At 29.9% G+C, this 13,337-nt stretch overlaps 2 protein-coding genes across 3 annotated transcripts in view; one reads left to right on the top strand and one right to left on the bottom strand.

Moving 5' to 3' along the window:
• The window catches only part of LOC127282165 (arfaptin-2), a 101,152-nt gene extending 91,950 nt beyond the window's left edge, over positions 1-9,202 (top strand). For both annotated transcript variants that reach the window (XM_051306279.1, XM_051306278.1), the window contains exon 6: positions 7,173-9,202. In XM_051306279.1, the coding sequence (XP_051162236.1) occupies positions 7,173-7,325 (153 nt within the window). In that variant the 3' untranslated portion in view covers positions 7,326-9,202. The remainder of the gene's footprint in view (positions 1-7,172) is intronic.
• LOC127282168 (tumor protein p53-inducible nuclear protein 2) overlaps positions 1-13,337 on the bottom strand; it is a 381,620-nt gene that overhangs the window by 154,573 nt on the left and 213,710 nt on the right. The window lies entirely within an intron of this gene.

Here is a 13,337-nt window from a genome sequence, read left to right as displayed (position 1 = left end):
TCATCCGAGCTAGAATGTAACACCGATTCTGACCTGAAGCTCCACTCTTGATTCAGCATTGGTGACCAAGACTCAATCAATCTTGCCGAATGCTGATTCAGGCTCGCTCAAGACTGCTCCCACTGGTACTATTTAAAATTATTTTAATTTATATATTGCTGTTAATTTAAATAAATTATATTAAAATTTTTTTTTATTAATGGAATAAAAAAACTTTGTAATGAATGTATAAACTTTTATTTTTATTAAATTAATAACTTATATATTTATAAATACAATAAAAATATAAAATAAAAGTATAATATAAAATTGAAAATATTTTAACTGTTGTATTTTCAATTACTTGTATTTTTGAAAATACAATTATAGTAAATATTGTATTTTTTACGTTATATTAAAGATTTATTATCTTCATAATGTATTAAATAATAATTCTTTAATTATTACAATATTATAGGTATACTATAATATATAATAATACATAATAAAGATGATAAATTATTATAAAATAATCTTAAAAAAACAAAATTTATTAAAAGAAATTATTTTCAAAAATGTGTTGAATATAATTATTATGATTTTTATTGTATTTACAAATATAATATTTATAAAATATTTATTTATAAAAAAACAAAGAATACTTTCATTGAAATAAATAGCAATATATTAATTTAAATAATATTAATTAATAATTATTTATTTATTTATTTAATTCTTGTTTATAACACATCCTGTGTATACAAGGAAGATTCGCTTATACATGCGAAAGAAAATATAAATATTAAAGTCTCGTAAAACAAAAAAGTGAATAAAAGCACTCAAGAAAAATATCAAACCAAAAATAAATAGTGTGCCATAGAAATTAAAAACAAAATAAAACTAAAATTAACATTCATACAATAGCAAGCGGTCCTTAAGAACTGAAGTTAAAATAATGATAAAACGCTTAATCAAAGTTCGGTCATTCGACGATAAAACATTTAACCACGCAACATTAGAAGGGAGAATACGAAATTCGTCATTTAAGATCGCCTGGAATATATGACCGCAGGGTGGACAGGAAGCCAGAATGTGAAACAAACTCTCTTCTTCCAAATTACAGCAGGCGCAAATAGCATCAGGGTAAAAAGTAAATTTCTTTTTGTTAAAAACAATCCTACAGACGTGCCGATTCAGAAGCCTGCACTGAGCAAGGATCTTCTTGAAAAATATCGTCATCAACAAATTCAGATAGTCCTGGGTCCCTTGCTGCAATAAGAGATGAGGATAAATTATTAAACTTTTAGAATTACTAAAAGAAGCCAAATCACGAGCCCGAACGTATCTTTCAAAAGTATCCAGAATCAATTTTTCATTAAGATTGAACGATTGAGGAGACATCTCGTTCCACAGATCTAAAAGACCGCAAGGTTCAAAAAGAAATATTCTTAATTGGTTCACCCAATTCAGTCTGTTAGAAGAATTGCGTCTACTCAAAAGCAACAATCTCTCAAAACAAACTCTAGGATACCGTGAACTTTCCATCGTGGAAATTTTATTTATCCACGATAAGGAGTACTTAAATATCTTATGCGCGAGATGCAAACAACCAGTCTCCAGTCTCACAGCGTAGTTCGGAGTGCAGATAGGGAGATTTAAAAGATTCTTAAAAAAGGTCAGTTGTACTCTCTCCAAATTATCCAAGAAACAGATACCCCAAATTTGACAATTATAAAGCAGAGTACTCAACGCAAGACTCTGAAAAAGATTAGTACAAGATGTCCACGATTCTATTCCGACAGAATTAATTGTTTTTATAACAGAACCCACCGCGGTATTAGCAGCACTAATAAATTTACTCGCTGCAGATGCAAAGGAACCAGAACTTTGAAACGGAACACCCAAGTAAACATACTCATCAACTACCTCGATGCTACCATTGCCAAACTTAAATGACTTAAAATTTCTCGCTTTAGAGTTACCAGATTTCGTAAAGATAACAATTTTGGTTTTACTCACGTTAACAGTCAGTTCATTCAGTTTACAATAATCATATAAAGCATCAAGTTTTTTACGGAGCTCCGTTGGTGAGTCGGCTAAAAGGACATAATCATCCGCATATCCTAACATTAGTATTTCCGACGATTTGTTTACAGAAATTCCCCTGCAACCGCGCTTCTTCAAAAATTCTTCCATATCAGAAATGAATAGCAAAAACTCAAGAGGGCTAAGCACCTCTCCCTGAAGAACCCCTCGCGTGACAGAAACCATGTTGGTAAACCCTTCATCGGTCCTAATACAAGTTGATGCTTTAGAGTAGAAGTCTTTCAAAATATTAATTATTTTCGTACTAAGTCCCAAAGAGTGAAGCTTGTTCCACAACAGTTGATGAGATACCGAAGGAAAGGCTCCCTTAAAATCAATAAAAGCAGCGTAAACAACCGATCCTGGAGAACTCAAATGAGTTTGAATAATTGATGATAAACAAAAAACATTGTCCAAACAACTTCTACCCCTCCTGAAGCCCATTTCAGATTCAGGAATAAGGTTAAGTTTATCCACCCACGTTACAAGACGATCACAAATTATTTGTGTGAAAATTTTCGCGATACAATTAACTAATGTGATAGGTCTATAGTTATCTGGAATTGACGAGTCACCTTTTTTGTAGAGCATGAATGTGGACAATTTACCCCACCCTAGCGGAACCTTTTCGGAAGCCATAATCTTATTAAAAAGGTTATTAACAAACAAAATCCAATTTTGAGGTAAGCTTTTTAAAAAATTGTAATTAATCCCATCAAATCCGGGAGCCTTTCCATATTTGCACTTCAAAAGACAACTATAAATCTCGTCAACTGTTATGCACCCATCGAGCTCAGGAACAGAATGAAATGCTGCAAAACTGTCTATGGAAGAGATAACCGAGGTCTGGGGATAACATTCTTTTAAATAATAAAACCAAGTGTCAATGTCAATATTAGATTGATGGTTAACACGAGGACGGGTAGCGTTAACAATCTTCCAGAACTGTGAAGGGGATTTACTATTATTTATTGCATTTAATCGATTAAGAGCAAACTGTTTTTTTTTAGTTTCAACATTTTTAAGTAATTATTTTTTACTTTATAATAATCAATTCTGGAAGAGTTTGAAAAGTTAGTTTTTTTGCAGCATTTCAACGCGGATAGTACTCTTTTCTTAGAATGTTTACACTCAGCATCCATCCAAGGTTTTCCTTTCAGACAATTATTCTTAGGATGTTTTGAGTACATGGATAGGTTCATAGCGACATCCCAGATCGTGGAAACAACAATTGAATTAAGATCATCTATATTACGATTCACCATAGCCACTTCCTCTCTATGTGCCATGCTATTTACAAACAAATCAGTCTTGTCGTTACAAAAAGATAATCTAATATAACTTTCATTAACCTTAGGAAAAGAAAATAACGACAAATTTAAAACTATTGGAAAGTGGTCCGAGGAAGTAGCCAAGTGCAGAACTTGTAAACTCTGAATAAAAGGGAGGGACGCAGATGAGACCCAAACCAGATCAATCACACTTGCTCCATTTGAGTTTAAAAAAGTGAATTTAGCTGGAATATCACCTATGCAACGCCCATTTAAGAGAACCAATTCATTGGATTCAAAATTATTAATGATTGTTTTTCCTTTCGAGTTTAAGACACGGTCCTCAGAAAGTCTTTCGCTAAAAAGATTGTTAATACCTTGGAAAAAGTGCGGATCTAATTGGTTTCGATCTGCGACCCTACAGTTAAAATCGCCCCCTACAATTATTGGAGTATTATTAAAATCAGAAAGAAGATTATTGATAGTAAAATTAAATGCATCTAAAAAAACTAATTAAATTCGCATCAGGAGCAATATAAATCAAACCCAAAATAAAATGAACATTATCTGATAAAAATTTAACTTTAACAAAAATTTGTGCATCCGAAGTAGAGATAATAGAAACTGAATACAGACGTGGATTATACGCGATGAGTAGATCCCCCCTTGCTCTGCCATGACTGAAGATCCTTTTTGCAGGTGACTGGACGTACTCGAAGCCACTGTTAGACAATACATTAACTGAGATAGACTCATTCCAAGTTTCACAAATACAAAGAATATCCCGCTTATTGACAAACTCCCTGATATCATGCAAGTTGCCGAGTCCATGAATGTTCCAGAAAATAACTCTTCCTATTCCCAACTTATCAAGATCAAAAACAGACGAATCCGTAAAATTTCGTTGCTATACCGGGCCATCAGTTTTAAGTTTTTTGTTCGTTAAGCGACGAGATGCGTGCGACAAATCCAATGAATTTCTAGGAGACAGAAAGCTGTCCATCGTGTTAGATCCCAGTAGATCCTTTTTTTCTTTAGTCGAACCAGACGGACGCCCCCTTTTATTATTTTTCGTACTGGAAGTACCATCAGGGGTAAGAGACACTTCCTGAACAAAATTACCCCTAGGTTGCATTACGATATCAACAGGAACAATATCCTCTGCAATCTCGATTTTATTATTAACTATTCTTGCTTTAATTCCTGTCTCACGTAACTCTTGAATTTTTTAAAATAATTGACGACGGAGTTCTCTTTCTTCAAAAGTGCGGTCGTTTGTTATAAGAAGGTTTTTATTTTTCAGCTCATTTAATTTTGAAAAAATAGTTTTTACCCAGCGCTCAGCAATAAACTTTATTATAACAGGACGTTTGCCTTTGTTCTTTCCGAGACGAAATATATCTGCTATAGCTAATCTGGAACCTGTAAACCAATATCTTTAAATAAAAGATCGATTGTTGCAAAAAGGTTACTGTTTATCGAGTCAGAGTCCTCTAAGTTAAATAAAATAATATTTTTACTACGCTGAGATTTCTCGAAGCGTGCTAAATTATTTTCCACTGAGAGTAAACGACTTTCCTGTTCATTCAGTTTCTTGACACTCGATTCTAATATATTATTATTTTCCCTTATCTCTGTCTTTAATTCCGAGTGAGAGGCTGATAGATCGCTGAGTTTGGAAAACAACTCGCTCCATCTCTTTTCGTCAGGTGTAGAGGACATCGTGACAGGAACAACAATACAATGTCTCGAAAATTAAACGAATATAATCATCGAAAAGAAACACAGAGAAAATTAAAATTTCAATAAAAATGAATTTCAATTACGAATATACAAATTCAGGTGCAACACACATATATGGCTTTTAGGTCAGAGAGCACAGTACTAAAAAGCAGTCAACAAAATAAGAAAAAATCCACAGAAATCCAATTGCAGATAACGGATTTAATTGTTTAAACAAAAGAAACAACACTTGAGCACAGATTAAAAACAATGTCTCCAAACAGTAATCCAGACACAGGTAAGTTAAAAATAAGCGAAACACTCCGACACTTGTAGAAAAAAAAATGTAATTAATTTACAAATAAAAGTACAAACACAAAGTTTCAGGAGCAGTAGAAAACACGACCGCACACTACGAGAGCTACTAAATAATTCATATTAATTAATAATTATAAAATATATTAAATTGTATTTAACAAAAATTGTAAAAAATATGTTATTTAATTTGTATTGAACGTATATAAATAATTACTCAATACAATTGTATTTTATACAAGATAATAATTAATATTGAATTAAGCTGCGAATATTAAGTCGAAAGTTGATTCAAGATTGAATCTAGACTGGACTCTTAGGCTTTGCTCATGAGGATTCAACTAGTCTTGAATCCAGCATGAGACGAGCATTGGTAACCAATCTTGAACCAATTTTGATCGACAGTGGTATAAAGGTTGCTTTCAGTCTGGGTTACCCACGCTGGGCGTTCAATCTACAATCAAGCCTCAATCCATCGTCAGCACTGGTTTTTCGCGCCTGGGAATTAATGAAAGTTAAAAAATCAAAAATTCACATTTTGGCAATAAAATTTTGCTTTCTCCACAAGGAAGCAAAATGTTCATGTAATGAACATCTGAATTTACAACTTGTTAATTATGAATTTGAAGTAGGTAAATTGAATTTTAATCTAATTATATATTAAATTATTATTTAATCTTTTATATCCGAGAAGAATTCTACATTATAGATTAATAAGCATTAGAAGACACCGTGATACGGCATTGTCTGCCGCCCCACCACAACTCAAGGGGCAATCCGACACTTATCAAATGTTGTGGTCCCGACCACTTACCGAAATTGTACTGTACCTGTTTTGCAATCTAGCAAATATTATATACACGGATACTATTGAATGAAAGATCAATAAAATTAGGAATATGAGGCATTTCATATGAGAAGACGGGGTTATGTCTCGGATTTTTCTCAAAATTCGGTAAATTATAGTGATAGTGGTGCTAAATAAGTAATTTTTAATATTTTTCGAGATATTTACAATAACAAATTTGAGCAATATTTTTTTAATACAACTTTTTTCCTACTAAAAATAGAGAAAAATGTTGTAAATGTTTTTACGCAGAAGACCTTAAACTTTTTGAAAAAAATTATTTTTTTAAAAAAATATTAATTTTTAAACAATTTGTTTAAAAAATAAAATTTATTTATAACTTTTAAACATGTTCTCCCTCATTTAGAAGCGCGAAAAAATTATGAATATTGTTTAAGTCATAATAAATCGATGGTTAAATTTTTGAGATGGCATTTTTTGTTTTCGAGATATTAATTAATTAACTAACAAAAGTTAATAAAAAATGAAATATTTTACGAACAAATAAAATTAGAGTAATTTTAAAGACACCATTAGAATGCTTATTAAAATCCACATCCAACGAGCCCTATATGAACTATTTCTGATAAACGGGTGTGAAATTAATAATTAATAATCAAAATTATTTAAATAATTAATAACATTAGAAGAAATGAAGATAAATCGTCAATTCTTTTTTTATTTTGAAGATCATCTAATTCTGTGACAAAAAAAGAATATTAAGTATTACCAAGACTCAAAAATTAATTATAAAATGTTATTTAGAAAAAGACTGAAAAATACCATGCCGAGTGGGTAGACAGCCTCCTCCAACTTATGTTGAAGGGGGTGCAGAAACATCGATTTTCAATAATCATCTGTTAATAATTTAAATTTGATAAAAATGTTATTTACACTTGTTATTTAAACCTTCAAAATATAATTTTTTTATTGAAAAAAAATAAAATTTTCAGATTAAGGTGATGCACAAGCAGTTACTTTTATTCCACAATGCAGTTTCGGCCTACTTTTCAGGAAACCAGTCGGCATTGGAAGCAACTCTGAAACAATTTAATATAAAAGTAAAGTCACCAAACACATCTTTTCCATCTTGGTTAGAGCAATAGTTTTTTAAGTGAAATATTTATTAATAATTTATTATACTTTTTAAATATTAATTTGATAATGTAAATGTTTAATTTTAAATGACAAGCACCTCGAATTAGTGTTGAAGTTGTATTTAATACAAATATAAACGTTTCGTGCGATTCGACATTAATTTCCGTTATGTACATGAGCAGATGCCTCAAAAATGTAATTGCACCTAATTGGACGTACGCTGAAACCTTTGTGTCATCTTGAAAGAATAGAAAGACATATTTTAAAATATTAATTTTTTCTTAAAGATTAAAAACTCTTAATACTATTTTTTGATAAGTCAAAAAATTAACTATGCTGTTGAAGAAAAGTCTAAAAATTAGAGTATCTGAGTTATTGCAGTACAAGAAACAATGTAATTGCGAAAATGAATTGTATGAGTAAAAAAGTGCATACCACAATGTAAGTTATCTTCAGTAAGCTAATATGAATATGAGTTCTATCTCGCAGTAAGTATGTTAATCACAATTCCGGAACAAAAATTTCAAAGTTGTATAAATTTTTAATTTCATTAAAAGCTATCCTACTAATCATTCCTTGATTAAGATTGCAACTGTTTTTCATTTTTTTTTAGTTTGAAAGAAGTAAAGGTACTTCATTTAAATTTTCTTACTCAACTTTTGACCAAACCGTTGCATTGTGAAACATAGTTAAGTAGACTTTCTTCAAGTGATAGGTTCAGTTGCATCATAAATAGATTATACTCTTTAAAAGATAAAGAAATGTGTTAGGTAAACCAAGCAGTAGTGGGACACTTTTCAATTGGAACAACAAAACCATATGAGGTAGAAACAATTTGTTTGTTATTAAACATTTTTAATATCATCATAAAAAACTTAAGCTTTTTTAAGAAAAGAAAATAGTTATTTATGATACAAGTGCGTAAAGTGAGTGATTATACGAGTGTGATGCAAATCACACGAGTATAATCAGATTTACGCACGTGTATCATACAACATTTTTTGCAACACCCACCTCTAAAGTTAAGTACTTATTATGAAGAATTCCAACTCTCTATTAGAATAATTTCGATTGTATAGAATTAAAAAAATCAATCGAAGATCAGTAAAAATATCATTAAGTAGAAGTGTATAAATTTAAAAGTAAAGTTCGTTTTTTAATTTTGTGGTTTTGTATGGTCTAAAACAATCCTTATATTATGTGAGATAAATTTCGGTGCGTAAAGTAAATTTCAGTGCGTAAAGTAATATTTCAGTGCGTAAAGTAATATTTCAGTGCGTAAAGTAAATTTCAGTGCGTAAAGTGAATCACTTTAGACACCGTTTGAAAAAGAGCTTTTTTACACACACTTTTCAATGTGTAAAATTTAACTTTAGAGGTTAGTGTTGCAAAAAACATTTTTTCTATGGTTTTTGAAGGTGGACGATTACTATCTGTTTTGGGTTACTGACTACTGTCTTTTTTACTTGTTTTTCCGCATTTTTTTTATTAAATAAAAAAATTTGTTTTTGCAAATATAATTGGTTTAGTAGTTTTGTAAAATCGTAAGGAACAATCACATGTGTAAGAAATTGAAAAAAAATCTTAATTGTATTTTTAAAACAGTGTTAATTAAAAAGATTGCCTTAGGTGGCCGTCTACTGTCTTTTTCTTATTTTTTTATGTATTTATTTACAATTTTTTTTGAGTAGTAAGAAATTTTTATTGTAAACATGATTGGTTTAATAGTTTTGCATGGAAGAATTTAAAAAAACTTAATTGCACTTTTTAAACAGTGTTAAGTGGTTAGTACCACATCTTCGTTATTTTTTCAAACATTTTTTTTATTAGGGTAAGAGGTTCGGTTGTGGGCACTTTTGATAAAAAATAAATAAATCTAATTTGACAGTGTTTGTTATCACCATACGTCCTTTTTGTGCGAATATGAAAGCAAACAGTCGCTTTTTATTTGTTCTGCAAAGATATTTATTTTTTCACACTTGTGTCGAGACACAAATGTATTTTTTCACATTTTTAAAAGTGTTACAAATCGAAGAGAATTAAAAGAAAATGTAAGTGCAATGTATATTTACACAACAAATGTATTATATTTTGTGATTTAATACTGATTGCGACCAAAATTTTTATAATCAATTTTTTTAATGAATTTTCGAAATAAGTAATTTTTTATAGCTTTAATAATGTTTTTGTACATTATTAGCCACTACTATCGGTTCAAAATGTAAAGACCCTTGTCTTTGAATGCTTATGACTCAGGTAAAAAAAATCGTATTACATTGAGACAACAAGGAGTCAGCAGCTACACTATTCCTACGTTACTAAACGAAATTGCAAAAAGCAGAAAAATTTTGTGCATCACTTATGGATTTTAGAAGATAAAAAATACATGGATTTTTACACTATTTTGACAACGGTCTACTTTTAAACCTTATAGCTTATTCAATAAAAATCCTATCAGTATGCGAAATTTTTTATATAATATTTGAACCCTTCTGAAACATAATATAAAAAAATTTTGCTTATTTCATTAACTTTTCGAGATTATTTAAAACAAAGTAAAAAGTTATCTTTTTGACGAATAAACGCACAGATTTGAAACAAATTGCAAATTGTGTAATAAAAGATTCTTTTAAGGAAATAAAAATAAAAAATTTTTCCAAAGAATTATTCATGAAAATGTTCGTTTTTTGCTTTATAACTTCCATTAAAACAAGGTGTGGATCGTGATAAACCCTTTTGTCAACGGCTGGGCTCTGAATGACAGTAGTATACTAGCGTCCCTTTTTTCACAATTTTTCTATTCTTAGTTTTTATTTACAACTTTAAGGACCTCTTTCAAGTAATTTAGCAAGGGTATCGGTAAGAAGGGACCTGCACCTTGCTTTAATAGGAGTAATAAAGCAAAAAACGAAAAACATTTTCATGAATAATTCTTTGGAAAAATTTTTTAAACAATTTTTTTTTGTTTCGTTAAAAGAATCTTTTATTACACAATTTGCAATTTGTTTCATATCTTTACGTTTATTCGTCAAAAAGATAACTTTTTAACTTTGTTTTAAATAATCTCGAAAAGTTAATGAAATAAGTGAAATTTTTTTTAATATTATGTTTCAGAAGGGTTCAAATATGATAGAAAAAATTTCGCATACTGATAGGATTTTTATTGAATAAGTTATAAGGTTTAAAAGCCCGAATAAAAATTTAAGACGGCAGATGTAAATCTTACATCGCATCTGTATAGAATTTAAGACGGCCATCTACATAGGCCTTTTGATATACAGTCTAGGTAGGGAATATATAGGCCTTTCTATATAGGTCATTTGATTTCAAACCTATGTAGAATCTATGTAACCTTTTGATGTAGATTCTACATAGGCCTTTTGACATACATTCTACATAATAAATGCATAGGCTTTTCTACATAGGCCATTTGATATCAAAACTATGTAGAATTTATGTAGGCCTTTTGATGTAGATTCTACATAGGCTTTTTGACATACATTCTAGATAATAAATGCATAGGCCTTTCTACATAGGCCATGTGATATCAAAACTATGTAGAAATTATGTAGGCCTTTAGATGTAGATTCTACATAGGCTTTCTAACATACATTCTAGGTTTGAAATGCATAGGCCTTTCTACGTAGGCCATTTGATATCAAAACTATGTAGAATTTATTTAGGCCTTTCGATGTAGGATCTGTATAGGCCTTTTAACATACATTCTATGTAGAAAAAATATCTGCATTTCTATATAGGCCTTAAAATGTAATAACTACATAGCATGTACGCAGGCTTGTTTATGTAGGATTTTTATAAGACACATGACATAGGATTGAGATTGTTTTCCTGCAGGTCATTCAATGTAGGTCGTAGGACATAACATATTTTATGTAGAATAGGTCTTTTTATATAGGTGCTTATATTAGAAATATTTTTGAGTCACTTATTTTAAAATTTCAAATTATATTAAAAATTATTTATTAAATTTATTATTTATTTATTAAATTTATTATTTATTTATTAAATTTATTATTTATTTATTAAATTATTAATTTATTATTATTATTTTATTATTATTATTAATTTATTAAATTTGGATTTATTAAAAATTACAAATTGATACTCTGCATGTTTGATATTATTGAACATTTAAGTCATTTTACGTTTTAATATTATTTAAAATAATAATTATACGTTAAAAACAAGATTTTTGTTTCATAATGACATTATATAATTGTCATAATTTTTAATGCATAATAATTATTTTATTTGTAAACAAATAATACTAATATAAAATTTTGTTATCCATTTTTAATATAAATCAATATTAATTCAATATAAAGTACTTGTGTACTTGCTGTATTTTATTGTGACTACATAGCGCTATACTTATAATAGTTTTACTGCGTTGCTTTGTAAGAGAACATCTACGCTACTCCACTTATTTCTTAACTTTGTACGGAACCTTCATAGCCTCCCTTGGTCGAGCGCGTTAAGGCGCCGCTCCCAATGGTTGTAGGCTCCCCTCCCCAGACCCAATTGCACACACAACACTATAGAGTAGAGGGCTCAAATCTCACCTACCATTGTATAGGAAAATCCCGCAAAAATATGAAAGGTACTTTTTTTTTATTGAATTTATATTGTTTAGATTATATTGAAATAAACTACTAATTTTCCTGATTTTTTAAATAATAATTTAATTATTAATTAATGAAAATATGCCTTTCAATGTAGGCTCTACGTATGTTAGCCTACGTAGATTGGATGTAGCCAAGCGTTACATTCTTGTGTAGATCCTACATCATCTGGCCTATATACAAACTAGTATAATAGTCCTACATAGGTCCTACATCTCGTGGCCTATGTACACCGTATGTAGCCAAGCGTTACATTTCTATGTAGACAGTATGTCAAAAAAAAGTCGCAGACCTATGTCGCCAGGTAGGCCAACCGTCATAGGTCCTATATAATGGCGACTTTAATTTTTATTCGGGAGTAGACGGTTGTCAAAATGGTGTAAAAATCCATGTATTTTTTATCTTTTAAAATCCATAAGTGATGCAAAAAAATTTTCTGTTTTTTGCAATTAACTATAATAATCTTGGTATTCATTCATTCATTCACTCATTCCGTCCGGACCCCTGCTGGGTTTTCGGTGACAGAGAAAAGAACAAGTTATGGAGAGAGAAAGATACTCTCTAAATTTGAATCAGCGGAATCTCGCTGATTCTCAGCTATAAGTATACCACTGATTCCACTCAGCTTATATGCACTGATGAATTAGTGGAATTTCACTGATTTTTCAGCGTATATCCGCTAATTGGTACCAGTGGTATACTTATCGCTGATTCAAATTTAGAGAGTATATCTTTATTTTGCAAATGAGAGATTCTTTTTCAATCGCCCCAGCCCAAAAAGTCAATGTTCTGGGATTGGCTTCATTCTTTGGTAAATTGTTGTCCTATATGATAGTAATAAATCCCTAAAATATAGACTCATTAAAAAAATATTTGTAGAAAGTAGAGGGGGTTGAAGTTTTGACGTTAAGGGTAACATTGTCATTTTCAAATCCGTATAACTATGACAAAAGTTAATGGATTTTAATTTATCTATAATGAATTTTAATGCATTTTTCACGTACTTTTCAAAAATGTTTACAGAAATTAAAAAAAAAAAATTTCACCCCTTTTTTTTCAAAATCAACCCTTATTTTTCGATTTTCACCCCTTCGGGAATTTTTTTTTCTTTTTTTTTATTTTCATTGGAAAGCTGAGGTTTTTTCCCATGAGTGGACTAGGCGTGGTTTTTAAAATAAAAATGAATTTTATTTACTTGAAGGTAATAAGGCTGATTAATCAGGTTGGTAAAGCCTGATATTTATTTTTATGTAGGATCGTGGTCACTTGTCAAAACTACGGGTTTTGCGTTATAATAACAAGTCAAATATTCCCTTTTATAACTTTTATTGATTAAATAATAATTATATAGTAATGATTATATAATAATAATACAAG

This window comes from Leptopilina boulardi, unplaced genomic scaffold (genome assembly GCF_019393585.1).
Source record: "Leptopilina boulardi isolate dan_hultmark-lab unplaced genomic scaffold, ZJU_Lbou_2.1 LbouV2_285, whole genome shotgun sequence".
In the NCBI taxonomy this organism is placed as follows: Eukaryota; Metazoa; Arthropoda; class Insecta; order Hymenoptera; family Figitidae; genus Leptopilina; species Leptopilina boulardi.
This window is presented reverse-complemented; position numbering and strand designations above follow the sequence as displayed.